General features: G+C 41.6%; 1 protein-coding gene across 2 annotated transcripts in view; it reads left to right on the forward strand.

The window, feature by feature from the left end:
• The window catches only part of TUBGCP3 (tubulin gamma complex component 3), a 61,372-nt gene extending 37,109 nt beyond the window's left edge, over positions 1-24,263 (forward strand). The window contains exons 10-22 of one of the 2 annotated variants that reach the window (XM_068420321.1): positions 3,033-3,165; positions 4,398-4,564; positions 6,583-6,693; positions 7,096-7,204; positions 12,109-12,298; positions 13,588-13,723; positions 14,526-14,594; positions 15,392-15,527; positions 19,285-19,373; positions 19,508-19,639; positions 20,019-20,159; positions 20,741-20,857; positions 23,119-24,263. In XM_068420321.1, coding sequence (XP_068276422.1) covers positions 3,033-3,165; positions 4,398-4,564; positions 6,583-6,693; positions 7,096-7,204; positions 12,109-12,298; positions 13,588-13,723; positions 14,526-14,594; positions 15,392-15,527; positions 19,285-19,373; positions 19,508-19,639; positions 20,019-20,159; positions 20,741-20,857; positions 23,119-23,277 — 1,689 coding nt within the window. In that variant the 3' untranslated portion in view covers positions 23,278-24,263. Of the gene's footprint in view, positions 1-3,032; positions 3,166-4,397; positions 4,565-6,582; positions 6,694-7,095; positions 7,205-12,108; positions 12,299-13,587; positions 13,724-14,525; positions 14,595-15,391; positions 15,528-19,284; positions 19,374-19,507; positions 19,640-20,018; positions 20,160-20,740; positions 20,858-22,316; positions 22,376-23,118 lie in introns of those variants that run through there. The other variant, XM_068420331.1, reaches the window with a different exon arrangement.
• Positions 24,264-27,436: the final 3,173 nt, after the last annotated feature.

Below are 27,436 nucleotides of genomic sequence, written 5' to 3' on the forward strand. Positions count from 1 at the left end.
CACTCCAACAAGTCTCCCTTGTTCCAGACTTCCCCTCTGATCTCAGGTGATGTCTGGTATTCCCAATCACAAATCTTACCAAAAAAACGAGGCATAGAAGGCATTGAGTACCTCAGCTTTTTCCATTTTCCTTTTGCCACTTTCCCAGCACCATTCAGTAGCTGCACCCACATTTTTCCCAGTCTTCCTTTTACTGCTTTTCTTGTTGCTCATCATGTTCCATGCTGGATTATCTCCAGTGTTAGGGTTCGTGATTGTATTTGAGCATATTTGATTAAATGCATTCTGGTAGGGAACAGTCAATACAGTGTCTGTAATGTAAAGTTTTGCTGCACTAGCAGACTGGAGTTTCTGGGGATGTCCCTCAGCACCTGACTGAAGGGGATTCCAGAGGCACATTATGTTTGGATTTTCAAGAAGCCCCTGGCAAGATTCCTCTCCAAAGGCTGTGAAAGAAAGGAAGAAGACCCAGCAGTGGAGGAGAGATTCTCTTGTGACTTGAAGGCTGGGAAGCACAAGGTCACATTGCAGGATGGAGAAGGGTCAGTAGTGTGCACCAAAGATAGGTGCTAGCACTGGTTTTAGTTGATGTTGATGATCTGAAGAAGGTAAGGCAGAGCAAAAAGTCCCAGTCTGTCAGTGAAAGCTCGCTAACATTGATACTCCGGATGCTCTGTGTGTGTCAAGGAGCAGCATGAAACAGAGTGTGTGAGCAAATAGGTGCTGGGGAGCCCCAGTGTGGGAAGTACAAGGTTTTTTATCTGGAGGAAAACTAATCTAATCTAATGCATGCTTCCTCAGTGCCAAACTTGTGATCAGCAGGCCCAATTTGGGAAAAACCTTCGTGTCCTCACAGGTGGTTGTCTGCACTGCTGGACTTGGTGTGCAGTTAGATGCCAGGGAAGTGGGCACTGGGAACATGGCAGCAGGTGTCAGTGTGACGCTGGAACACCGTGTGCAGTCCTGATGGCAGCCTGTCAGACGTTGGGGAGGTGGAGACTAAGGAGGGAGAAAGTCAGCTAAAATCCTCAGGAGCATGGGACAATTGCTGTGTGGGAAGAGGGAAAATGGGCTGGGTCTCTTGAGGCTGAAGAGGAAAAGGTGGAGGGGAGCTGTGGCTGAGGCTTCCAACCTAACGAAGGATTAGCAAAACACAAAGTTGTGTGCTTTGGTGAATGGCTGCGAGAGCAAAGGAGGCACTCTGTGACAGTAGAAAGAGGTTGGTATAAAACAGAGTAGCCAACTTCCAAAATTTGTTTCCTTAGGATGTCACGACAAAAGGCAGTATCAATAGGTTGAGAAAGGGGTTATACAAATTCATGGAAGGCAGGTCTGTAAACTGCTATTAAAAGGGCTGAGCAAGGATGCCTCCATCCTGAATGCTGCAGCTGGGGTGCAAGGAGCCTAAGGGGGACGGAGGGGTCATTTTTGCTTGCTCTTCTTGTACACCACTTTCTTTTGTCATCACTGGAGATAGAGCAGTGGTTCATCTAGCCAGGGTTCTGACAGAGGATGGCATTTCTTGTGTTTACAATTGATGGAGCAGAAATCTTAAAGAAGGAAGACAGCATTCTCAAGGCTTGTGCCAGGTTATCCCAGAGGTGAGCTTCGTGACTTGTCAATTTTAAAATAAAAAGTGATGGAAAAAATCTGCTTTTTTTGAAAAAGACTTTCTTACAAAACTGTACATTTTAATTGCTTGAAAAGAAGTAGAAGATTGTCTTGGAACTGAGTGCATGTTGCATCCTTATATTCAGGAGGTTGTACAGGCTGTCATCTTAGGAGTTATTAGCTGCAGTTCCACTTAGTAGTTCAGGCATAGTAATATACAACAGGAATCTCATCAAAGGGTTCTGTGTTGTCTTTTTCTCTATAATTTTATATTTCATCTTCAGAGCTTCACCCAAACATGTCTCTTTCTCTGAAAGAGTCTTCCTGGGTGTACTATGTACTATTCCATGAGCTTTTCAGGTCTTTTCCTTGCAGACTGTTTTCAAGTTGTCAGCCCCTTTAAAAATGCACTTCCATGGTGAAGATGTAAGTGTATAATCTCTTCCCTAAAGTCAAAGGACAGTTCTTGCTCATATATGTCTCTTATTATTGCTGATTTCCAAACAAAAAAACCATGGACCCAGGAGCATCCGGAAGGTAATGATTTTAACTGCCTTTAAGGCTGATCTTAATGTGGATGACCCTAGTCTGATACCTGTATGTGGCAAAAAAAATGTGCTAGATGTGGAAGCACAGAGTGGTTTGGTTGTGGCATGCAGGAAACAGAGCATATTTTCTAAGAGTTTATCTGCTGGGACTGCTCTAGGAACTTGCTTCTGTATTCTTTGGTTGTGTTCTTGTCCTGCTTACCCCATCTGTACTTGTATGAGATGTGCATTTGCATCTCAGTTGCAAATATTTGGCTTTCATTTTCCATGGTGTTGGAAGATTGATGGTAGTCACATTGTGACAGGTTTTTCTTATAGCTTGTAATGTTTTTTTCAGTGATAGCAATTCCTTAATCTCACTACATACCTAACAAGTTCTGATGGCTTCTGGAGGAAGACAGTGAACCGAATTTGTCCCATGTTGAACTAAAATAAGCTGGCTGTGCAGTAATAGAAATTTTACCTCCTACACCCTTCCTTTCCTTTAGATGTTTTTCTTTACTCTTTTCTGAGCATCTCTTTGGCCAGTATTTGCTGTCTTTCAGGATCTCTGCTCTCTTTTCCTTTGCTTTTCTCTCCTCTTGTGACTATCTATCTGTCACCTTGCTTGCTTTAACTTTCTTGGCCTTTGTGCTCTGTCTGCCCTATTACGCTTCTGCTTGCCTCTGTCCTTTCACCTGCACTTGATTCTCTGTTTCCACTTGTGTGGCTCTCAGGTTTTGGCTGAATGATTTTATGAGAGAATATATATACTGGGTATTTCAAATGTGTTAGTGAAAAGCTAACTTTAGAACAAAAATTGTGAAACATAGTTCTGCTTCAGTTTTGCCAGTTTTGTTCCTTGATATGTCTTTCTGTTTCTAATTTGATCAGTTGCAATTGGAAGATGATCAGGGCGTGAATTTGGGACTTGAGAGCAGTTTAACACTTCGCCGTCTCCTAGTCTGGACATATGATCCTAAAATAAGGTTAAAGACCCTTGCAGCACTTGTTGATCACTGTCAAGGTCTGTTTAACGTGAATTTAATATTTATGGGGAAGTTATGTAACTTTGAGTGGTTGTGCATGCCAGATATCAATAATATTACTGTTATGTTTTTTTAGAAAATTTGGGTAGCTAATCCAGAGGATTCTCTCTCTTTTAGTTTAAGCAAAAAACTGACGAATTATAGTGCTGTTTTGATACACTTACACTTTTTCTTTTTTTTTTTTTAAACTGGAAGGTACTTGAGTAATCCTTCAAATTTTAAGCACACACTTTTCAAGCTTTAGTCATCTTTCAGAGAATGCTACACTGAAAAAAAATACTAATACACTATGAAATGGTTGGCTTAGTCTCTTCACTATGTATGAGTATTATGCTATTCCTCTCTATATGATGGCATATAGGAGTCATTTGCAACTTGTCTGCAGATTCATGTGAAACCACGAAACTTTACAAATCTGCAAATAGTGCATGGCTGTGCTGGCAATGCACAAGAAAATGCTGAGGAGTGGTGTTGTAGATTATGGCCCTTGGAAAACAGCATCTTAACCAAAAAAGCTTACAACATCTGTTTTCCCTTGATTATCGGAATTGGTAACAATTTTGAAAAAAAAAAAGTGAGCTTTACTTTTAAGATATTCATGAAAATTTTGAATGCTACAGCCTGTGCTGCAACAAACCTTTAAGCTGTGCCATGTAACAGCAAAACAAGTACTAGATCTTTTTTTTTATTTTTATTTGACAGCCTCTTACCTTTCAATTGCAAGAAGACAGGAAATAATGCCTAAAGGACCTATGGGGAGGACTATAACCAAGAAGCAGGAAAGATGTGTTTGTGTGTATCTGTGCACACAAAACATCTGAGAGTCAAGTACAGGAGAGAAGGAAAACATACTAAGGCCTCTCTTAGTGCTCTTCTGGTGGGGGTGGTGGGGAAGAAAAGCAGCATAAAATCAACCTTTTTGTATAATCTGATGCCTTGAAATTTGCATTCCTCCAAGCTACCGTAAAGTAGACAGAATACAGTGTCAGAGAACTGTGCTTAATACTTCAGTGAGATTAATGATTCATGCCTTAAAACACAGGAATTCCCTGTCAACATTAAAAAATGTACATTTGCTACATTTTAGAATTGCTGTTCAGCAAGCTCTGAGTGACATATGACTAGTTAAAATCAAAGGCTGCTTAATTTAACTGTGATGTATGTATTTTTCCTTCATACATTTCTGTTCCTCTCCTCTATGATCTTACAGGGAGAAAAGGGGGTGAACTAGCCTCAGCAGTTCATGCCTATACTAAAACAGGAGATCCCTACATGAGATCTCTGGTTCAGCATATTCTTGGCCTAGTGTCCCATCCTGTACTGAATTTCCTTTATCGCTGGATTTATGATGGAGAGCTGGAGGATACATACCATGAGGTAATGTATGCGATACAGTAAATATTTTGTCTCTGTTCGTTTGCTTTGTGGGAGTATAATCTGTGAGAAGCTTAGAGGAGAATTTGAAAAGTCGACTGTGATGGAAATGTATAACATATGAGTAAGTAATACATACAATAACAACAGGAAATGTGACTCTCTTAATGGATTCAGTCAGTGTGATGTCTGGAGGCTGCAATGATGCAGTATGTTGTCTTCAATGAATCATATCCTGGGTCTGTTTAGTAGAGGGAGAATGGTGGACTAACAATAGATGCTTGCTTCTGAGGAGAGACAAAGTCATCTCTCTCTTTTCTGGCTTAGTGTAATGATAGTAACATATGCAGAGTTCTTTGTGACTGTTTAGAATGCAAGCCTTGTATTTGTAATAAAGTTCAGAATATTCTACTCTGACTACCTACTGTTATCCTCAGCTTCATAAATAACTTCAGTTTCTCAAATTGGGTAGAAGAGGTTTATGGTTCCAGAGTTCCTCTAGAAACTCCAGAGCTACTTGTTCTAACTTCTGTAACAGCAAGTTCTAGTAACTGCCCTTTTTTGTCTTAGGAATGTTTTTATGCCTCTTTAAGCTCTCCCAACTCCTTTTTCCTGTCTCCAATCAGTACAGTCTTGCTAAAGTGATATTTTTTTTGATTCTAAGAAGCCAAAGAATAATTTTTAAAAATTAATTGAGCACTTCTGAGACACATCTGAATAACTTAAGTGTGAAATATGCTGTCTTGTTTTTCTGAAACTGTCCATCTGGGTCAAAATGAAAAAGAGTATAGGTATCACTCACAACTGATCTTTAAGGTCAGCATTAGGAGACTTGTGTGAAATGTCTATGAATCTTCATGGCTAGAAGTGTAAAATAGACTTTACTTTTTTTCCAGCTGCCCCTCAAACTTAGAACAGAATAGACTATTTCAGTTGGAAGGGACCTACAATGATCATCTTGTCCTACTGCCTGACCAATTCAGGGCTGACCAAGTTAACGCATGTTGTTAAGGGCATTGTCCAAATGCCTCTTTAAACACTGACAGACTTGGAGCATTGACCTCTCTAGGAAGGCTGTTCCAGTGTTTGACGACCCTCTCTGTAGAGAAATGCTTCCTAATGTCCACTTATGAGGTGTTGTCTTTTTTTTTGTTTTTTTTTTTTTTTCTATGTAATTCATTAGCTTTCAACTCTTTGTTTAAAAATTTACACGTGCACTGTAAGAGTGTTTGTAATACAGAAAATCACTATTGGATGTGGTATACTGAAAGCTACAATTTTCATACTGCAGACAGTTTTTTAACAAAGACAACTGACAATTCACGTGGAAATAGTATTCGGAGGCAGCAAAAATAGTTCTTGTTCAAAAAATGGATGTCTTGTTTGACAGGATGAGGACAGAATCCTTCCACAAGTCATTTTAACAAAACTAATAATTTAGATTTAGTTTCTTACAAATGAAAGTATTCTTGTGTGGAGTTGAGAGAAGTTAGCATTTGATCACCGGTTCAATTGCAGGATTTCTTGGTGTTTTTTTTTTTTTTCTGCAATTCTGCATCTGTTAAAATAGGAAGAAATCCAAAAGGGCTTGAGTGAAGATAGAACCAGTAAAATAAAAGCATATTATATTTACATTGTGAACTTTATCTCCTACCCAAACTGTATAACTAATTGCCTCAAAAATGCTATATGCTTCTGTATTTCCTAGTGGATATTTTACAGGTAGTACATTGTACTTTACCCTGCGGTAGTCAAGGCTTCATAACGTACAGAGGAGATTAAATTATTTGAGCTGTTCTTTAACTTTTTTCTTCAGAGTTCATATTGATCTCTAAGATACAATTTACATATCAATTGCCAGGACAACTCTGCATGTTAGCTATGAACTTTTTTTTTCCTTTTTTAGTTAGTTAAAAGAACAACTCATAAATATTTTTACAGTTTTCTGAATACAGAAATGAAACACAAAGGGAGAAAGTTTACATTCATCTTTTGTTTTTAATATTTATTTCAATCTACAGTTTTTTGTAGCTTCAGATCCTACAGTTAAAACTGATCGGTTGTGGCATGACAAATACACTTTGAGGAAATCAATGATCCCTTCTTTTATTACAATGGAGCAATCAAAAAAGGTATGAATTCAGAAGTTAATCGGATGGTTTGTTGGCCCTATACTGTTGTTTAGATTTCCATTAAGAAAATAGAGACCAAATTTAACAATAAATCATCTTAAGAATAGCTACATTAATAAAATTGCGTGCTGAGGAAGACTATAAGACTGTTTCTCCTTTCCATTCTCTAACTGATAAACTTTTATTTAGGGAGATGTCAAGGGAGGAAAAGAAGTTTGTGTTTAAAACCTTTTTGTGTTAGTTTTGAAGTTCTGCATTGCTGTGATTGGGATTGTGAAGCTAAGAGCACAGAAAGATGGCAAAATATCCTGTTGTCCTGGTGGTTGTGGGTGGCTTTGCTTCATTTTTGCTTTTTTTCTTATATCTAAATCACTTCCAAAAAAAATATCCTTTTGTGTTCAGGTCCTCCTAATAGGAAAATCCATAAACTTCTTGCATCAAGTTTGTCATGATCAGACTCCATCCACAAAGATGATTGCTGTGGCAAAGTCTGCAGAGTCTTCAAAAGATGGTAGAGTATCTGTTAGTCAGCTTCTTCCCTTTGAACTGAGCTCTGTACAATATGTGGTTTAGACTGTAAACTGACATGTTGGATAGTGGGGTGGAAAGGAATACAAAAGTCCCATCTGCCCTAAAATATAGATGTTTTAATGGATATTTACATTTTAGAAAAGATGTATGAAGATGCACATATGTAATTTTCTTTTCTTAATTTGATAGATTTGCTGGATGGTTGTTAATGTATTGGATTTCTGAATGAAACCAGGCATGATCAACCTGCTTTCAGCTGACTTTTGTTGGGAGGGATAGGGTGGGGGAAAGGATATTCTTGAGTGGTGCAGTAAGAATTTAGGGCTTGCGACTTCTCATCAAATATACTTAATCATATGATTCCATAATAATACTGAATTAATTCTGTGATTAAAAAATAATAAATAAGCTGTTAGTTGTAAATAAGAGAATGAGCAGTAAAAACAGGCAGGACAGAAGCCTTTTGGTAAATGCACTCTACCAATATAAGATGTACAAAGAAAACTGAGTACATGGAAAGTTAGTTAAATTCTTTTTGAAGATTACTTAGAACTGGAGTTGCCAGCTGTTGAGCATTAAACCAAAGCTTAACTATCAGAATTCCCTCAGCTGATTTCTTTCTATTTAGAAGGGATTTCAGTTTTAATGAGTGAGAGCTTATATACCATTTGTGGTTATTCTTTGGTGGCATATTCTTTGCAATGAAGTTAGCATTGTTATGATGAAAGACAGCAAATAATAAACATCTAAAACAAGGAGACTTTATGTGTAAATATTTAGCAAAAAAGGTAAGGTAATGCTTAGGATGCTGTTACATCTGGGAGAAAGGACAACTTGCTTCCTTCTGGTGAAGGTGGTATTTTACTTCTTCTACTTCGTTTTACAACTCATTTAGTATACCAAAGAGTCAATTGTTAAGACGTAGATCACTGGGATAATTTCTCTGATGCTGTTTTATACATAGTTTTTAGACGTATAGTGGTGTCTTGCTAGCATATCCAGCTTTTGCTAGGAGAAGAATTGTCTAAACATTTGGGGTTTTTGTCAAGTTCTTTACTTAGTTTTCTGAGAGCATCCTTCTTTGCACTTTTTGATATCTTATTGTACAATATGTTTTCTATATTCCTGTTCTCAGTTATGACTTTATTATATGTAACTTCAAAGCTTAGTTTTGTAGGATTATCTTTTTTTTTTCTTTTTTTTATTTTCTCCAGATTAACCTTGGATTAGATTTTTATATTAACTCTTCGCAGCATGGACTTTTAGCATGAGTTACCTCCATGAAAGGTGTTGTAATAATAAAATCCCCTTCACGTCTGCAAGAATATTTCATCTAATAATATGATTTTTCTACCATGAACAGTGCTTGCCTAGTCAAAGATGTGCTTAGAGTGCAGAGAGGGGTCTGAGTTAAGTGAATAAGGGCTGCAAATGCATTTGAACCATTGTCTTTCCAGCTGCTCCTGAAAAAGGCGAAAACATCCTTTGGCTACAGTACTTTCACCACTTTACGCAGTGTTTATGGCCATGCTTTTGCAATTTTTTTTTTTAATTTGCACTTCTGTTTTTCTCTCCTTGATTGAATGGAAGATCTGCACAAATACAGGTTCCCTGTTATGTAGGGGATGAGAACTTCAAAGCAAGTACATTATCTTAAGTGCTGAGAATACCAGTTACAGACAGAAGTGTAATTTTAGAAATGGATGTTGTCCACTATATCTGCAGTGTGCTGAGTTTATGGTCTGCAGCCTAAATACCTCGTAGTATTGCACTGCCTTAATTCTGCACGAAACTGCATTTCTAATTAAGGCATTTTACCGATTCAATCCAGAATGAACATTCTGTGTCAATGGTGTTGGAAATGCATCCTGTCCTCCTTGTTTGTGCCATCTGACAATATCTGGACCCATTTCTGCCTTTCATGGTGTCCTGAGATGATTTTGCACAGCTTTAAAAACTTGTGCCTAGGCCTCTTGCTTTTTAACGTAAGCAACCTTTCTAATAGTTTTGCATGTCAGATGGGGATGGTGCATTGCCTGTGCTGGTGTGAGTGTTTACAGAGATGATACATTACAGCTACACATGTAAACTTGACTTTTCCTGTCTCAGAGATGAAGGGCTGTGGGCAGGCCTCTTCCCTCAAGGCAAGGAGCAGTACTAAGGAGAGGGGAAAGGCTTTTTTCTGCTTGGGGTTGTGGTTTAATGAGAACAAAAATATCTCTGCATTATCAACAATGTTTCCAGCACAAATCCAAAACATAGTCCCATACTAGCTGCTATGAAGAAAATTAACTCTGTCCCAGCCAAACCAGAACATTGGGATAACAAGAAGCTGAAACTGGTCCATGTGTCCTCAGCCATAGGTACTGCCTTACACATGCTACACCCCTACTTGAGTGAGTGCGTGAGCCAATGAGGGACGGTGCCCTGCTTTGTTGTTTGCAAACAGAGAGGGACTTGTGGGTGATGTGACGGTTGGAGGCCATCTTGGGCATAGTGATCGTGAAATGATAGTTTTCGATTCTTGCAGAAGTGAGGAGCGGGGTCAGCAGAACTGCTGCCTTGGACTTCCAGAGGGCAGATTTTGGCCTGTTTAGAGGCCTGGTTAACAGAGTCCCTTGGGAGGCAGTCCTGAAGGGCAAAGAGGTCCAGGAAGGTTGGACATTTCTTCAAGAAGGAAATCTCAAAGGCACAGGAGCAGGCTGTCCCCATGTGCCAAAAGACGAGACGACGAGGAAGAAGGCTGGCCTGGCTGAATTGAGAGCTTTGGCTGGAACTCAGAAAAAAAAGGAGAGTTTATGACCTTTGGAAGAAGGGGCAGGTGACTCAGGAGGACTACAAAGATGTTGTGAGGCTATGCAGGGAAAAAAATAGAAGGGCCAAAGCCCAGCTAGAACTTAATCTGGCTACTACCATAAAAGACAATAAAAAATGTTTCTATAAATACATTAGCAACAAAAGGAGCACTAAGGAGAATCTCCATCCTTTGTTGGATGTGAGGGGAAACATAGTGACAAAGGATGAGGAAAAGGCTGAGGTGCTTAATGCCTTCCTTGCCTCAGTCTTTAGCAGTAAGACCAGTTGTTCTCCAGGTACCTAGCCTCCTGAGCTGGAGGACGGGGACAGGGAGCAGAATGAAGCCCCCATAATCCAAGGGGAAATGGTTAGCAACATGCTATGCCACTTAGACACACACAAGTCTATGGGGCCGGATGGGATCCACCCAAGGGTACTGAGAGAGCTGGCGGAAGGGCTCACCCAGCCACTCTCCATCATTTATCAGCAGTCCTGGCTAACCAGGGAGGTCCCAGTTGACTGGAGGTTAGCAAATGTAACGCCCATCTCCAAGAAGGGCCAGAAAGAGGATCCGGGGAACTACAGGCCTGTCAGCCTGACCTCAGTGCCAGGGAAGGTTATGGAGCAGATCATCTTGAGTGCCATCATGGGGCGTGCACAGGACAACCAGGCGGTCAGGCCCAGTCAGCATGGGTTTGTGAAAGGCAGGTCCTGCTTGAGTAACCTGATCTCTTTCTATGACAAGGTGACCCACTTACTGGATGAGGGAAAGGCTGTGGATGTTGTCTACCTAGACTTTAATAAAGCCTTTGACACCGTTTCCCACGTCATTCTCCTGGAGCAACTGACTGCTCATGGCTTGGATGGGTGTACACTTCACTGGGTAAAAAGCTGGCTGGATGGCCAGGCCCAAAGAGTCGTGGTAAATGGAATTAAATCCAGTTGGCGGCCGGTCACAAGTGGTGTTCCCCAGGGCTCAGTATTGGGGCCGGTTCTCTTTAATATCTTTATCAACCATCTGGACAAGGGGATTGAGTGCACCCTCAGTAAGTTCGCAGATGACACCAAGTTGGGCAGGAGCGTTGATCTGCTTGAGGGTAGGAAGGCTCTGCAGAGGGATCTGAATAGGCTAGATCAATGGGCCGAGGCCAACTGCATGAGGTTCAACAAGGCCAAGTGTCGGGTGGTGCACTTGGGTCACAATAACCCCATGCACCGCTACAGGCTTGGGGAAGAGTGGCTGGAAAGCTGCCTGGTGGAGAAGGACCTGGGGGTGTTGATCGATGGCCAGCTGAATGTGAGCAAGCAGTGTGCCCAGGTGGCCAAGAAGACAAACAGCATCCTGGCTTGTATCAGAAATAGTGTGGCCAGCAGGACTAGGGAAGTGATCGTCCCCCTGTACTTGTCATTGGTGAGGCCACACCTTGAATTCTGTGTTCAGTTTTGGGCCCCTCACTACAAGACAGACATTGAGGTGCTGGAGTGAGTCTAAAGATGGGGAATGTCATTGCACCAGACATTGTGAGGTTTTCCTCGTTAAAGAGTGACTTCTTTATTAGAACCACTATTTGTTTCTTCAGTTAAAAGCATTTTATTAATTGAGGCTGAATCTCATCAGAACAACATGAAACTTCATTTTATTTTTTCCTGTCAATACAGGTTGAAACTAATCCTGGAGCAGGCAGTGCACTGTCTTACACTAATTTGGTACCTCGATCTTCATTTTTTACCTTTAGAGCAATAGTTGTGTAATTAAAAATTGTTGAAAGTGGTCCCCCCCAACAAAGCTTTTCCCTAACTCTGAGCTTTTAGATCTCCTTCAAATTATTTGATTCTGTAAACTGCAGTCTTTCAGCAAGATAAAAAAAATCACTTTCTGTGTCAAAGTGATGAATATGAGCTCTTATTGGAAAGTACAAGCTGGGCACAGATTAAAAGTAATAATGTTGAAGTATGGGCTGCTTTAGACTTGCTTTCACTTTGGCTATGCCAAATGTGTAATATAGTGGATCAATTCCAAAGCTTGTTTGCCTCAGTTTTGGAAAAATACTTATTTCATTTTAACTTTTTTTTTCTTTTTTTTTTTAGCTGCTGATTTGTTCACAGATCTGGAAAACGCATTTCAAGAGAAAATTGATGCAGCTTATTTTGAGACCAGCAAATACCTGCTGGATGTTCTCAATAAGAAGTACAATTTACTAGAACACATGCAGGCCATGAGACGCTACTTACTACTTGGTCAAGGAGACTTTATCAGGCATTTAATGGACTTGCTCAAGTAAGAGAGTGGGAAGGGTAATTATGTTGAATTTCTGATGCTTGCAAATGTGCATGATCAGCTCAGAAACTGTTTTGCTTTTGGAAGAGGACCCTTTATCTTATTACTCACATTGAACAACTTTTAAATTCTGGTTTGGGTTTAATTTCTTTGACCCTGAGGCTTAAACTTTGTTCTTCATTCTTTTGGTAAGAAGTATATACAGTTCGATTTCACAATGTCTTGAAAAGTTGCACTAACATAGGTATCTTTACACTTGACTTTGTGACAGCCTCAAGGATGTTAGCTCTCCTCTCTCCTGTCAGCAAGTTTAAACAGAAAAGTCCTATTGCTCTTGATGCCACTAGTTAGCATTACTGTGAATGTTAGGCTTCTGTATTTTGGAGATGTTTGGTCCAAAGCATTGTGTCAAAACCCTGCAATGCATTTTTAAAAATTCAATTGATACCTCACCAGCCTCTGTTTCAAGCACTCAGGTATACACAAGTATCAGTTTCAGTTCTTAAAGTGTGCTTGCAAGCTCACCGCTTTTACATGCTGGTGCTACTGAGGAAACTTAGTCTACTGAAAATGTCCTTTACAAAGCTTTCCTTTGGTCTAGAAGGCAGGCTTTGTAATAGAGCTTCCATTGACTTGTTTGTAAATCAAAATCAACATTGTGACTATTTGTACACGACCATGCTTTTTTAAGTGAAAATTAGTGTGAAGCAGAATAAGGTTAGTTTGTGGAGTCAGTATTACATTTGAGGCAGAAGTAGTGAGGGGCTTTCCAGTACTGATCATGAGGGAGAGGAGTAGTGCAACGTGCTTGTTACATGCAAGGTGCGTGTTACAGCTCTTTGGAAAGTTCAAGTTACATAGAGGGAGTGGATTTATGTGCTTCTGCTAGCACTTCTGAGCCCGTGAGATGGCTATCGGTTAAGCCACTCAAAACTGAAATGAAATCATTGATTTGATGTGTTAATGATGTAATCTGCCCCATTTTAGATATGAATGCAACTCAAATTACAGAATAGTTATGCTAGCAATCCTGGTAATTTCAAATTACTGGCATTAAATGAGGATAAAGTTACTCTGCATGTTGATGTTCAGGTGTATAGTTGCCCATGAGTAGACAATTTGAAATCTCTTGCACATTGATTTTTTTCACGGTAAAGTCTGAAAGAGTAATATGAGAGGTTTTGAAAGTCTGTCAGAAAAGTGTTTCACTGTTCGCTGCAGTTACTACCAAATTGCTACTGCAGAATATCTCAGTAATATGCCGTGACTGTTTGTTTCATTATCACCAGGCCAGAGCTTGCACGACCAGCTACAACCTTGTATCAGCATAATCTAACTGGAATCCTTGAAACGGCAGTGAGGGCTACAAATGCCCAATTTGATAATCCTGAGATTCTCAAACGATTGGATGTTCGACTTCTGGAGGTCTGTTGCATCATGGTGACTCTGACCTGAAACATACCTTTTTTTGTGTGTGTATACATGCAGACATCTATATGAAACAAAATTTTCATATGTATATGTAGTAAATACATTCCCTCACGCTTTCCATTGAAGTCTACTTTGAATTGGGTAAACCTCATTTAATAAGTCTTCTCTTCTTTTCCCGTTTCCTGCCTATTGTCTATTTGTATTTCAAGCTGTGGGTTTCAGCAATTTCATTGACAATACAAAGTTGAGTATTTGGGGTCTAACAGTAATTGATACTGGTGGCCCTGATTTGAGATTCTGCAAACACCTCCTACTGCTGTTACTCTTACAAGAATCTGGGGGGTGGTCTCTTTGTCGTCAGTAGTTACAAAGAGTGAAGCAATGAAAGTGCATTTCATGAGGGAGAGCTCCGGTAAGAAACTTCAGTTAGTAAGAAAGCTCCAGTTCCAGAGGTGAGAGTTAACCAATGTAGTGTATAGCGTCTGAAATAAGTCTGTACCTTAAGTTGAGTCCTGCCCAAGAAGCTTTTCCTTCCCTTCGTTTCCTTTACTATCTCCAATGGAAAAGCATTGACGTTACAAACATCAACATCTGGGTGAGATGAATCTCACCCTTGCGTCAAACTTCAGTTCATTTTTGCTTAATCTACTACATTCAACAAGGAACTCCTATCCAGTATGGATGTGGATGCTTTTTTTTTCATAGGCTGTGGAGAATGGAAGAGTAAGCATGAGTTGCTCTTCAGCACTAGTATGCTCTGGTTAGACACTGAAAGTAGCGTATCTTTTTAATACAGGTATCGCCTGGGGACACTGGATGGGATGTCTTCAGCTTAGACTATCATGTTGATGGGCCAATAGCAACGGTAATGTCATACACTGCTGGCTGTGAACATGTCTCAGATACTGAATTGAATTGCAAAATATTTTTTTATTGAAATAACTTTTTTTTTTTATTCTGAAATGTAAGATCGAAAAGACTTCTTTTTTTTTTTGGCATCTAGGATGCACCCACTGTATAAGCAGTTGAGCCAAACTAACTGTGAGTGCTGAAAAGCTACATTTAAAACAGTCATTACAGAAAATCAGTAATTCATTTGTTTCAGCAGAGGTTTTAGCAAGTACTTAATAAATGGAGTGCTCCTCTTCTTTCATTATTATTAGTCTGTAGCTGCTAATTTGGGATAATTTGCAAGGAACTGAAGAATGTATTTGAGGAAAACCTATTTGTACTGTCTAAATGAAATTTGATTGGTAGTGTTCGTTAGAACTACTGAGAAAATAGCTGTACTATTGATCAGAATGCATTTAGCCTCTATAAAGAACTTGTAAAAAACAGGACATCAAAATGTGAGTCTGACCAGCAGAAGGAATTTTCCTGTACATATGTAATTTGAAAAGAGCAAAATGTTTAGGCTTTGTCATGTTCACCCCTTCTTACACTTCCTGCAGTGCCCTGTGCCTACTTGAATGTTCGGTAACTCAGTTCAGCCCTTGAGGGAGGAGCTTCCCAAAAGCTCTGGGGTTTCCAGGGATTTTGTTTTGACAATATTTACCAATAAACTGCATGGGTCAGATACGATGGACTGTGAAGAGGTTCTTCGTCCTTCAGAACACACGGTATGTCTATTAAATTTGTACTGATATTTTGTTTGTTTTGTAGGTATTTACGCGTGAGTGCATGAGCCACTATCTAAGAGTATTTAATTTCCTTTGGAGAGCAAAGCGAATGGAGTATATTCTTACTGATATATGGAAAGGGCACATGTGCAATGCAAAGCTGCTGAAAAGTATACCAGGTGAGGGAGGCCCAAATGAATGACATACCTGTAAACGGGATTTAGCTGACTGTGTCTTATATTAAACTGTATTAAGAGGGGGAAAAAGGTCTGTTGGGACAGATTAATTTTATATTTTGTTGATCCTCTTGACTGACTGTTTAATGGTAGATGATGGTGAAGATAAAATAACATTATTGGAAATTGAGGATTCCTGTTTGTTTTACTTAATCCTTGGTTGTGAGTTTTTGTAGCAGTGAGCGAACGAAGCATCACGTCTCTGGAAAGAGACCGTTACTCTTCCACCCTTTTATTCATCTTTGTTGATGCCTTCCTATCTGTACCCTGTGTCTCCCTCTTTCTTGTACTGAAAGTAGTAAGTCTCACACATGCACACTTTTGAATTTATTAGTTTTACTCATTCCCTGTGCTTTTGTTTAGCTAAGAACAGAAGAGGCTAAGATAAGAGAAACAGATGTTTGAGAAGAAATAGGAGAGCTCTTAAGTGTAGTGGCTCTGGTGTATGTTTAATGGACTGGGATTTTATGACCCTACTTCTCAGCTGAGAATATAGTCATATTTGTGAACATCGGTACTGGCTTAGTCTTGACTTTTTTTACCTAGCTACATTTCTCTCAGTAAAAAAATAGCTATTGAGGATTATACTTCCTTGTGGCATAGTAATATTTACAGAGATATATTTATGTTTTTGTAATTAGGAACTGTTTGGTGGGTGGAAGCAGTCACCTTTGTCTCAGAAGGTCACTGGGAAACAAGCTCATGTAAAGTCTGTTCCAGTGCACAAGGCTGATCTCTGGAACTGTATGGGATGACTAGATTTCCTTTCTCTTTCTGTGAGATACGATTTAGTTTACTGTCATTTCGCTATCCCAAAGAAGTGCTGTTTGACTCAAAACCAGTGGTCTATTGCATTCTTGCTTTCCATTCCATTTGAGACTACAGTGCAGTTAAAAGATTTTATTCTCATCACCTGAGGGTCTTCAGGCTGGAGCTGTCTCCCATTCCTAGGGTTTTGTTTGTTCTTTTGTTCTCAGAAGGAAGTTTGGTTTGTCTTCCTTCCTCCCCCTGCTTTGGAAAGCCTTTCTTATGCTTTGCCATAGAGCAGTCTTCTACAGCACACTGCTGGCTCATGTTTAGCCGGCTGTCTATCAGCCTTACTGAAGTCTAGATAGGCTACATCCACAGCCCTGCCCTCATCTACTAAGTGGGTCACTTGGTCATAGAAGGAGACCAAGTTGGTAAAGCAGGACCTGATTTCATGAATCCATGTTCTCTGGCCCCGATGCCACAGAATCACAGAATGTTAGGGATTGGAAGGGACCTCGAAAGATCACCTAGTCCAGTTGCCCTGCCGGAGCAGGGTTACCTAGATCATATCACACAGGAACGCGTCCAGGTGGGTTTTGAATGTCTCCAGAGAAGGAGACTCCACAGCCTCTCTGGGCAGCCTGTTCTAGTGTTCGGTCACCCTCACCGTAAAGAAGTTTTTCCCCATATTTATGTGGAACGTCCTGTGTTCCAGCTTGCACCCATTGCCCCTTGTCCTGTCAAGGGATGTTACTGAGAAGAGCCTGGCTCCATCCTCATGACACTTGCCCTTTACATATTTATAAACATTAATGAGGTCACCCTTCAGTCTCCTCTTCTCCAAGCTAAAGAGACCCAGCTCCCTCAGCCTCTCCTCATAAGGGAGATGTTCCACCCCCTTAATCATCTTTGTGGCTCTACGCTGGGCTCTCTCTAGCAGTTCCCTGTCCTTCTTGAACTGAGGGGCCCAGAACTGGACACAATATTCCAGATGCGGCCTCACCAGGGCAGAGTAGAGGGGGAGGAGAACCTCTCTCGGCCTGCTAACCACACCCCTTCTAATACATCCCAGGATGCCATTGGCCTTGGCCACAAGGGCACATTGCTGGCTCATGGTCATCCTGCTGTCCACTAGGACCCCCAGGTCCCTTTCGCCTACACTGCTCTCCAACAGGTCTGCCCCCAACTTGTACTGGTACATGGGGTTGTTCTTGCCCAGATGCAGGACTCTACACTTGCCCTTGTTATATTTCATTAAATTTCTCCCCGCCCAACTCTCCAGCCTGTCTAGGTCCCTCTGAATGGCTGCGCAGCCTTACGGTGTGTCAGCCTCTCCTCCCAGTTTTGTGTCATCAGCGAACTTGCTGACAGTGCACTCTATTCCCTCATCCAAGTCATTAATGAATATATTGAATAGTACTGGTCCCAGTACCGACCCTTGAGGGACTCCACTAGATACAGGCCTCCAGCTGGACTCTGTCCCATTGACCACCACTCTCTGGCTTCTTTCCTTCAGCCAGTTCACAATCTACCTCACTACCCGATCATCCAGACCACACTTCCTCAGTTTAGCTGCGAGGATGCTGTGGGAGACCGTGTCAAACGCTTTACTGAAATCGAGATAGACCACATCCACAGCTTTACCATCATCTATCCAGCGGGTTATGTCCTCATAAAAGGCTATCAAGTTGGTTAAGCATGACTTCCCCTTGGTGAAGCCATGCTGAGTGCCCCTAATGATCCCCCTATCCTCAATGTGCCTAGAGACAGCACCAAGGACAATGCCCCGATTGTCCTGCATGTGCTGTGTAATAGCACTCAAGATGATCTGTTCCATCACCTTGCCTGGCACCGAGGTCAGGCTGACAGACCTATAGTTCCCTGGATCATCCTTCCGACCCTTCTTGTAGATGGGCGTTACATTTACTAATTTCCAGTCAGCTGGAACTGGAGCTGCCGGTAGGTAGTTCAGTAACCAGGACTGCCAGTAGATAATAGAGAGTGGTTTGGCAAGTTCATTTGCCGGTTCCTTCATTACTCTGGGGTGAATCCCATCCGGGCCCATAGCCTTGTGGGTGTCCAACATAATATGTTGGACATATAATAACATAATATGTTAGGGATAGTCATTCTACAAAGGCATAAGAAATGAAGAACAGAGTAGCTTGCTGTAATATCTTTCAGATCATTGGATGGTTCTGTAACATCCCAAGATAAGAAAATGTAAAATTCCTTTTGTAGCAGTCTCATAGCTTGTCTGCAGTGGCAAATTACTTTGGCAGCTTTTTAGAAATTAATTCCTATGTCTGGATATCTGCCTGATTCCAGAAGGCTGAGTATGTTCATTCCAGAGAATTTTTGCAGTTGATGGTCATCTTGAAAATATCCTTCTGCAACAGAGGTACCTTCTCTTACAGGTGAGCAGCTGAGGCCATTAGTAACTTACTTGTGGGTCTCTGCGGTGGATCAGGAAACTGAACCTGGACCACATGAGCCACAAATTCCCTACCTCCTGTCACAGCCACCCTCTCTTATGGTCTCTGTAGCTAAGTAATGGAACATATGCTGTCTGTGGTTTGAAGGGTAATGGTAAGAGAAGAGAGGCCCCAGAAGCAACTGCAAATCTGTGGCCCCAGATTTTCAACCAAAAGAATGCATGGGACATTTAACATTATTTTGGTCTCTTGGGACTGAGAGGGTCTTTTTCAGTTGTGATACTCAGCAAGTCTCTGGCACTGTCTGAGCACACAGTCAGTGTCACTTTGGCTCATGTTTTCTAGGAGTTAATTGTGCAATGTTCATGGCTCATCTGTTGCCAGCCAGTATTGCTGCTACCCTCCAAGATTAGTGGCTGTTTTATGAACTATTGAATTTGGTAGAAAAAAGCTGGTTTGATGGCTCTGCCTGTCCTTGCAGTCTTTAACATGCCATCTCTTTGGATTTTTTACAGAGCTTTCTGGGGTGCTGCATCAGTGTCACGTTCTGGCATCAGAAATGGTCCATTTCATTCATCAAATGCAGTATTACATTACATTTGAGGTATACTCTATCCACCCAATTAGTTGCTTAAAAATGAAGTACTTTTAATATTCTGTATGTGTTGTGTGTCTTAAATTTCAAAGAGCTTGTCATCTAGCAAATCAAAACAGCCCAATCCTGAATCATTGCTCCAGGTGCTTGAATGTTCGTGGGATGAACTCTGGAACAAGGTCCAACAAGCACAGGACTTGGATCACATCATTGCAGCTCATGAAGTTTTTCTAGACACAATCATAGCTCGGTGCTTGCTGGATAGTGATTCCAGGGTGAGTCTTCTCCTTTGCATTAAATTGTAGCTTTGTGATCTTGGCTTATGCGTTAGGAACCATGTTCTCTTATGTTGTAGGAGCAAGGGGAAAAGTCACTTTTTTTCCTCTGATATAAGACCTCTGATATAAGGCTATGTACGTGCTCCCCACACACAGTGACCAATGCTGATTGTAAAACTTGTTACAATGTGGGTCAGTTGCTTTTGGTCCTAAGAAGCTATGTGATCATGCAACGATTGACTTAGGGCTTTGCAAAACAGTCTCTCCAGCTGTGTGCAAAAAGATTTAATTTACTCATGTTCTGAAGAGTGGTAGTAACTTTAAACTCTTTTGCTGTACAACTGTTTCATTGTTTTGTTGCTTAACTGTCTCACAGGTACTTCTCAACCAGCTTCGAGCTGTTTTTGATCAGATCATTGAGCTCCAGAATGCCCAAGATGCAATGTACAGAGCTGCTTTGGAGGAGTTGCAGCTGAGGTTGCAATTTGAAGAGAGGAAAAAACAGCGTGAGCTTGAGGTACAGTAAGGATATTACTAGAACATGAAAATTGAGGCAGATATACTTGTCTTTTGATACATGGAGGATTTTAGATATCATGTAGAGGTACAGCAAAGACAAAAAATGTAGTTGGGACAAATGTAAAAGTCATCAGCAGTAGCTAGTGAATTCAAATAAAACTGCTGAATGGTGTTCTTCATTTATGTCTTGCCCGAAACCTCTAGGAGAATAGAATCTGCAGTGGGCTTTGGAAGATGAGAAATTTAGGGCTGTTTTAGGTGAAGGAAATGGAAAAGACTTTAATATTCTTAATCCTTTTGCAAAAAATGCCATACCTCCATGACTGCCTCCCTACTGTCAGTCTGTGGGACGTGCAGTGCTGGTGTGAGGCTCGCCTGCTTTGCTAATCTCAGGTTTCTTTTGTGTGCAGTACAACCACCAAGGGGACTGATAGTTTCTGTATTAGAGGCTCCATGTTTGTCTTTCTATGGCAATGGTTGGTAGTATAAATATGGTGGTTTAGCCAGGCAGAAGATGGCCTAATTAGCAACTTTTGTCATGTGATGCTTGACCTCTTAACTCATTTGGTCTCTGTGTAGGGCAAGTGGGGTGTAACTGCATCAGAAGATGAAGAAGAGAGCAAGAGGATGAAAGAATTTCAGGACTCAATACCCAAAATGTGCTCACAGCTGCGAATACTCACTCACTTTTACCAGGTGCTCCTTAGATTATATTTTTTAAATATGGATGCTGAGCTTTGATACATAAAAATCCATTTCAGATATGGAGTAGGTGTAACTTATGTATTCATGTGTGCAGTTTGTGGATCTAGGTCTTCATTTTTTGCTTCTCTACTTAGAAGCCTGTATTCACTGTTCCTCAGTAGACAGCAGGTTTTGTGATCATGTATGTTCCCCTGACAAAGAGGAATAGTCTCTTTATGTAAGTGTCCTCCTTCCTCCAGTAGTGGAAGTAATAGCTATCTTCTGGTGTAATCTGAAAAAAAAAAATATAATTCCTTCTGCATTCCGTTTCTTCTCACCATCTTTGCAAGTCATTGCTGTTAAAGACTGCAGAAAGGGTCCTTATTAAGGGCCTAAAACTTGATTTTAAGCACACTGAGATGAGCAGTGGGTAATCTGTTTCAGGGAACATGTACAGGCTGTCATCTTTGATGGGAATTATTCTGGATTTGTCTTAATTTGTTATATCTGATTCTAAAGCTTCCATTCCCCAGGAAAATCAGCTGTTAGATCTCAGGGAAGGCATTCCAGAAATCAGTGAAAGGCAGGGACACAGCACTATGTGCCACAGCAGCCTTTCAGGATTAGACCCCGGGTCAACTGAAAACCAAAACCCTACCCCAACTCATCTTTTGACTTTGACACGTGAGATACTCTTGGTGTCATGTAGTGTGCCTTTTAACATCTCTTATTTATCACCTTTGGCATGCCTGAAGTTAGGATTTTTTAAAGTTGTTGATGCTGAGTTTGGCTTAAAGCTGTAGGGCCCGCTTTCTTCCTTCTTGCTGTTGATATTTCTTGTATCTTTCTTTCTTATTTTAATATTCATAAATACACATTTAGACAAATATTGAACATGTAAGCATGCGTTGTTTCCCTAGGTAAATGAATGAGGTTAAAGTTGTTTTGCTGGGTTGTTATCCATACATTCATTTTACCTTGTAAGAGTACAATTGGTTCTTTATAGCTGTTATAGTTGTGACTTCGCACCTGTACAGCACGTGCAGAGCACTTTTCAGTCCTTTTCTCTGGTGGTTTGCATCAGATCCATTTCTGTATTGCCTATAGCTTTGCCAAGCTATAGCTACCCTGGATGAAGTGCTACATTGTCAAAAGAGTTCAGTTCACGTGGAAATTTGAAGGAAAACAGAATAGTATTCATAACCCAGGTTATAAAATACTGGTGGCTTTTGTGGAAGGCTGTAGAGATCCTGAGCTTTGACACAAGGACTAAAAATCTGGGAGGAATTTGCTCATGGGTCCAAATATTGCAGTTCTCCCTCCCAGAGGAAAATGGAGCCAAATTCTTTAAGTGTAGTCTGTAAGTAGATTGTAGCTTGTGTGCTTTACAGGATTGCTACAAGTTGGCAATGTAGCTTTTGCCTGCGTGGACTGTATTCCTGCTGAGCCCGACTATGAATTTTCCATGCAGGACTTCCCTGGCCAGCCTTGGAAGTAATGGGGTGCTCTAGTTATGGGCATGTCTGCATTAGTGTTTAGTGGAGATCAGGAATGAGCTCTTCAAGTGAGTCTTCCCATCCTCCCGAAGTCCTCTCCTTTCCTGCATGCTGTGATGCTCCTGCAGTCCCTCGACTAGAGCTGAGTGGGAGGATGGGCTCCAGAAGCATGCCTTCCACGTGCCGAGTGCGTAGAGTCTAGCCACTGGGTCTGTAGCAGTGACTGCCCTACTGGGCAGGTGCTCTGCTCTTCTGGGGTGCCACTTGCTGCTGTATGACCTACGTCAAATACATATTTCTGAAGCAAGTAGTGGCCTAATGCTGGCCTGGCCTGCGTTGTATGTATAACGTGGAAACAAGGTGAAGTCTCCTGTTGGCACAGGCTGGATCCTGAATTGGTCTCCCAGGCATGGTGGGGCTGCCCTGGGAGGGCTGGGGCAGTGGTGCAGGGGCAGCTCCCTGGCAGTTGGGAGACTTTGGGCAGATGGAGGGTGCCAGCAGGGCAAGGAGGGGGTGGTTTAAAGGCCTGAGCTGTTTGCACTGGAGACTCTGAAGTGCATGGCAGATGTTTGAAGATAAAATGAAGCTCTGGGTTTTTGCAGAAAGAACGGATCCAGCATAACTCATTTGCTAATAATTGGGTATAAATGCTTGTGCTTGCCCTTTCCTGGATTCCCTCTGCCTCCTTGTCAGGCCTGGGCACCACCTGGCAGCCCTGCACAAAACACATCAGTGATGTCTTCTTAGCTGTCTCTTGGGTTTTTCTTTCTCCTTCAGGGAATCGTCCAGCAGTTCTTGGTCCTGCTGACAACGAGTTCTGATGAAAGCCTTCGGTTTCTTAGCTTTAGATTGGACTTCAATGAACATTATAAAGCGAGAGAGCCAAGGCTTCGTGTATCGTTGGGCACTAGAGGCAGGCGAAGCTCACATATGTGAAACAACTGCTAAGGACTGCACCTCGGTATCCGAAGGATGTTGAACCTCTTGTTGGACAATGCAATCAGTGTTGACATAATACAACCAAATTGTGCGTGATTGGTGTCTACCATTTCTGCAGGCAACGTTTTCAGTCATGTGATTGTGTGACACTGTATAGCAGAAAGCAAAAAAAAGTAGGGTTTTTTTACACTGATGTTTCTAGAATTACCAAGCTAAATGGGCTGATTAAACCTCTTCCAATCAACTTCTTAAATCATCCTTTTAAACAAATGCCAAGTTTATTTAAAGCTTTCTGAGCTCTCTCCAATATAACTTATATCTGTGTCAAGGAAATCGCATCTTTTGTTTATAGAAAGCACCATTTCCTTTTTTAACAAGAAAATAAGAAGGTTATTTTTTCTATATGTACTTGTTCTATTTGAAGAGAGCTTTTGTTAAAGCCAGCAGATTAGGACCCAGACCTAATGTCCTTGTTAAGAAGCTATACAGCATTTCATTATGCTGATTTTCAGTGTTGTGGTGTGTTTGTGTGAGAAACTTTGTATCAGGAGACATAAACTTATATTTAATTCTTTTGTTGTTTTCAAAGTTAAAAAAATGAAATAAAAAATTTAATAGGGAAATTCTATGGTTACTGTACAGGAGAAAACTACAGAAGCAGAGGAGGAGTGTATCTATTGCACATAAGATCTAAAAAATTAAGTTAAAGCCTCAGGACTGTGAAAGGCAAGTGTTGGTTAAGATTGAAGTGAATGACATAATTGATGTTCAAAATCAGATGTGTAGAACCAAACTGACTTGGCTAATGTTGACTTCATTCTCTTCCCTTCCCTATTTTTTCATTGTAAATACTTATATATTGCTGTCCAGATGTTGGGGAGAGGGAGATTCTTCTTTTGCAAAGTTGTCATTATATCAGGCCATTTATTATGTTCCACAAGTGCAAGCTTAGAAAAATAAAAACACAATTATCTTTCAAACAAGTGTTTTGCTTTTTGTCGTTGAAAGATGATGATTTTTCCACAGGGTAAGAAAGGAGAAGCTTCAAGTTAGGAGTGTATGGATTTACAGATCCCTACCCATTATACCCATTTCCTGAGGGGGGCCTACAGGAAAGGTGGAGAGGGACTTTTTACAAGGGCATGTAGTGATAGGATGAGGGGAAACGGTTTTAAACTGAAAGAGGGAAGATTTAAATTAGATTTTAGGAAGAAATTCTTTACCATGAGGGTAGTGAGACACTGGAACAGGTTGCCCAGAGAAGTTGTGGATGCCCCCTCCCTGGCAGTGTTCAAGGTCAGGTTGGATGGGACTTTTAGCAACCTAGTCTAGTGGAAGGTGTTCCTGCCCGTGGCAGGACGGTTGGAACTAGATGATCTTTAAGGTCCCTTCCAACCCAAACCATTCTATGGTTCTATGATTCTATACAGGATTTTGGTAATAGTCTTATCTATACTGAGAGTTGTGTGTAATTCATTAATTAACAGCTGCCCTCAGATCAACCAGATCTGTGGCCCTTTTTGCCTTTTGCCCTTACTCCACTTGAACCCCTGGGAAGCAGAGGCACGTGCCAGCCCACGCAGGCGAGGCTGCTGTGAGTCGTGACAAAGGTGAACTCTTGTGGGGATGATGCACCGACTTGCAGCCCTGGACTAGAGAGTTTGCCCTCCGAACACCAGGTTTTCCATTATTGTGCAGGCCTTGGAGTCCTTGCTTTTGTTAAATAAAACATGTAAGGCTTTTGACCCTGTGCCCTTAAGGGACCTGCCAGTGCAGCTACCCCAATGGGAGTACTTGCAGGCAGTGTTTCAGCTGTAAGAAGATATAGACCCTGAAGCCAGTGATATTCTGTGTGCCAAAGGAAAGCTGAAGGATACTGAGCTTGGCATCACAAGGTCATAAATCACTTGACAGGCAGGAGGACTCTGTTTTTGTGGGTGTGGTGGGAGAGTATTGTTCTTGTAAAGTCTGAAAGAACTAGAAAGCTTATGTGATTGTGTTTTGGCCAAAATAGTTGGGAAAAAAAATGGGCTGCACGGGCACTCTTTTGGCCATTGCCTTGAGAGACATATTGCATGATCCTGTGTGTCCTTAGACAATCCACAGGCCAGAGAGGCAGCATCAATGTCAGAACCAGAGGACAAATTCCAGAGGAAGGTTTAGTTCCCTTTGGTGCTAAAATGAATCCAGCAGTATGCAGAAAACTTGCAGTAGTGGCTGTGCTGGGAATGATCGTTTTGGGGTGATTCTGCAGAAATCCATCGATCTAGGAAGATTCCTCACTGCTGCAGGAGTTGAACTGGCGGCCAGGCTGAGGGGGACATTTTGAACGCAAGGCACAGAATACGTGGACCAGTGGGGACCTGCCATTGTCCTCGGTGCTCCTTGGTGGGTGGAGACCAGTCTTTTATCCCCTAACCCAGCAGCTGTCATGTTTGTTTCAATCTACACGTTTTTTGTAGCTTCTGATCCCACAATTAAAACCGATCAGTTGTGGTATAACAAGCATAGCTTGAGGAAGCCAGTGACCCCTGTTCAAGTGAGATGGAGCAATGAAAAAAATATACAGACAAAAAGATGAATCTTCATGATCGTCTGTTGGCCCTATACTGCTAGGGCCAGATTCTCATCAAGAGAGTTGATCAAAAGTTGAGCAATAAAAATACTTCAAATCTTCATTTGAGCTTGGAAATAACTATATTATAAACAGCATTGTCATAATAAATTATACGAGAGCACCAACACTTCAAACCAGAGCAGAAAATTATGACAATGCATCGATAAATATTTGGAAGGTGAGGCATAGAATAACCTGTCCAGCTCTGCAGGAAGTTCCCCTGAAAGTGGATGGGAACTGTTCCTGAAATCTTCAGTTTCTCAGGCAATGGCATCCATTCTTTTCTCTTTCTTAGAGATGGCTTTGCCTGTGCCTGTACCTGGGGAAGAGCCATCACCACTCTCGGACCCCCTCTAACCGCCAGACTGGAGGGAAGGTTCTGAATCCCTGACAGGGAGTAACTGGACCAGCTCTGCTGGAAGATCCCCTGGCAGTGGATGGGAGCTAGCGATGTCATCTTCAATTTTTATGGCAATTTCAGCCATTTTTTTTCCTTTTGATGATTTATGCTTTGCCTTCACCTGCAGCTGGGTCTTCCCTCTTTGGAGCACTGTCTGCATGATCTAATGCTGCTTCTCTGCAACACAAAGCATGGCTTTCGTGAAAGGATCTTTGTCGATATGAAGGAGGAGACCAATTTTATAAAGCTCTCATAACTGAAATGCTAACAGTGCTGCCTACAGCGAACTGCACTCCAGGATGCTGTCCCTAGAAATGCTTCACTGTGCGGAGCAGCCATCCAGCCAAGAATGCTGGGAAAACCAACTCACCCTTTTCTCGTCTTCAGCAGCAATTTAACCAGGTGACCCAAAGGTGATTTTGGAAGGAGAAAGAGTGGGAAAATAGTAAGATAACTAAAAAGGGCTGGTCATGTGTAAATAGGATGCTGGTCAGTATGTTTTTCTAGCCTTGCCCTTCACCTAATCGATGCAGGCTGTCCTGTCTCCTTGCTAAATCCCTTTCCCTTTTCCTGGGTGTGTGTGATCGGGGTCCGAGTGCAGCAACTGGAGTGGGATCACGGGTGGGAGGTGTGCCTGTGGTGCCAGCAACTGCAGACACTGCAGTGAGAGGATGTACGTATCCAAAGGCGAGAGAGGGTCCAGGGGTCAGCTGCTGGCTGGGCTGTGTGTGTGAGCCCAGCAACTGGAGAGATGCGCATTTGTACTGCGAGCCTTGCAGTATTCAAGGAGTTAGTGACATTGAACAGATGTGTCTTCTCTGCTGGGCCTCGTACCGGGGGCTTGAGCAGCCTGAATGTCAGCATGAGCAGCTGCTGTATGGGAACCTGATAGAGTGCCCCGTGCCAGCCCATGCTGCGCAGCAGGGCGTGGGAAAATGGAAACCCTCCACGGATGGGACCTGTGCAGTGCATCACAGGAAAATCCATCTAGATTCCGTCCGGTGCTGCACAATAATATATAATAATAATATATAATAATATATAATATATATGTGTCTCCCACTAATGGACCTCCATCCGGCTCAGCCAGAGAGGGGAGCAGGATGAGGTTGTTGGTGCTGCCTGTGTTCATGTGAGTG

This window comes from Nyctibius grandis, chromosome 2, assembly GCF_013368605.1.
Source record: "Nyctibius grandis isolate bNycGra1 chromosome 2, bNycGra1.pri, whole genome shotgun sequence".
Classification (NCBI taxonomy): Eukaryota; Metazoa; Chordata; class Aves; order Nyctibiiformes; family Nyctibiidae; genus Nyctibius; species Nyctibius grandis.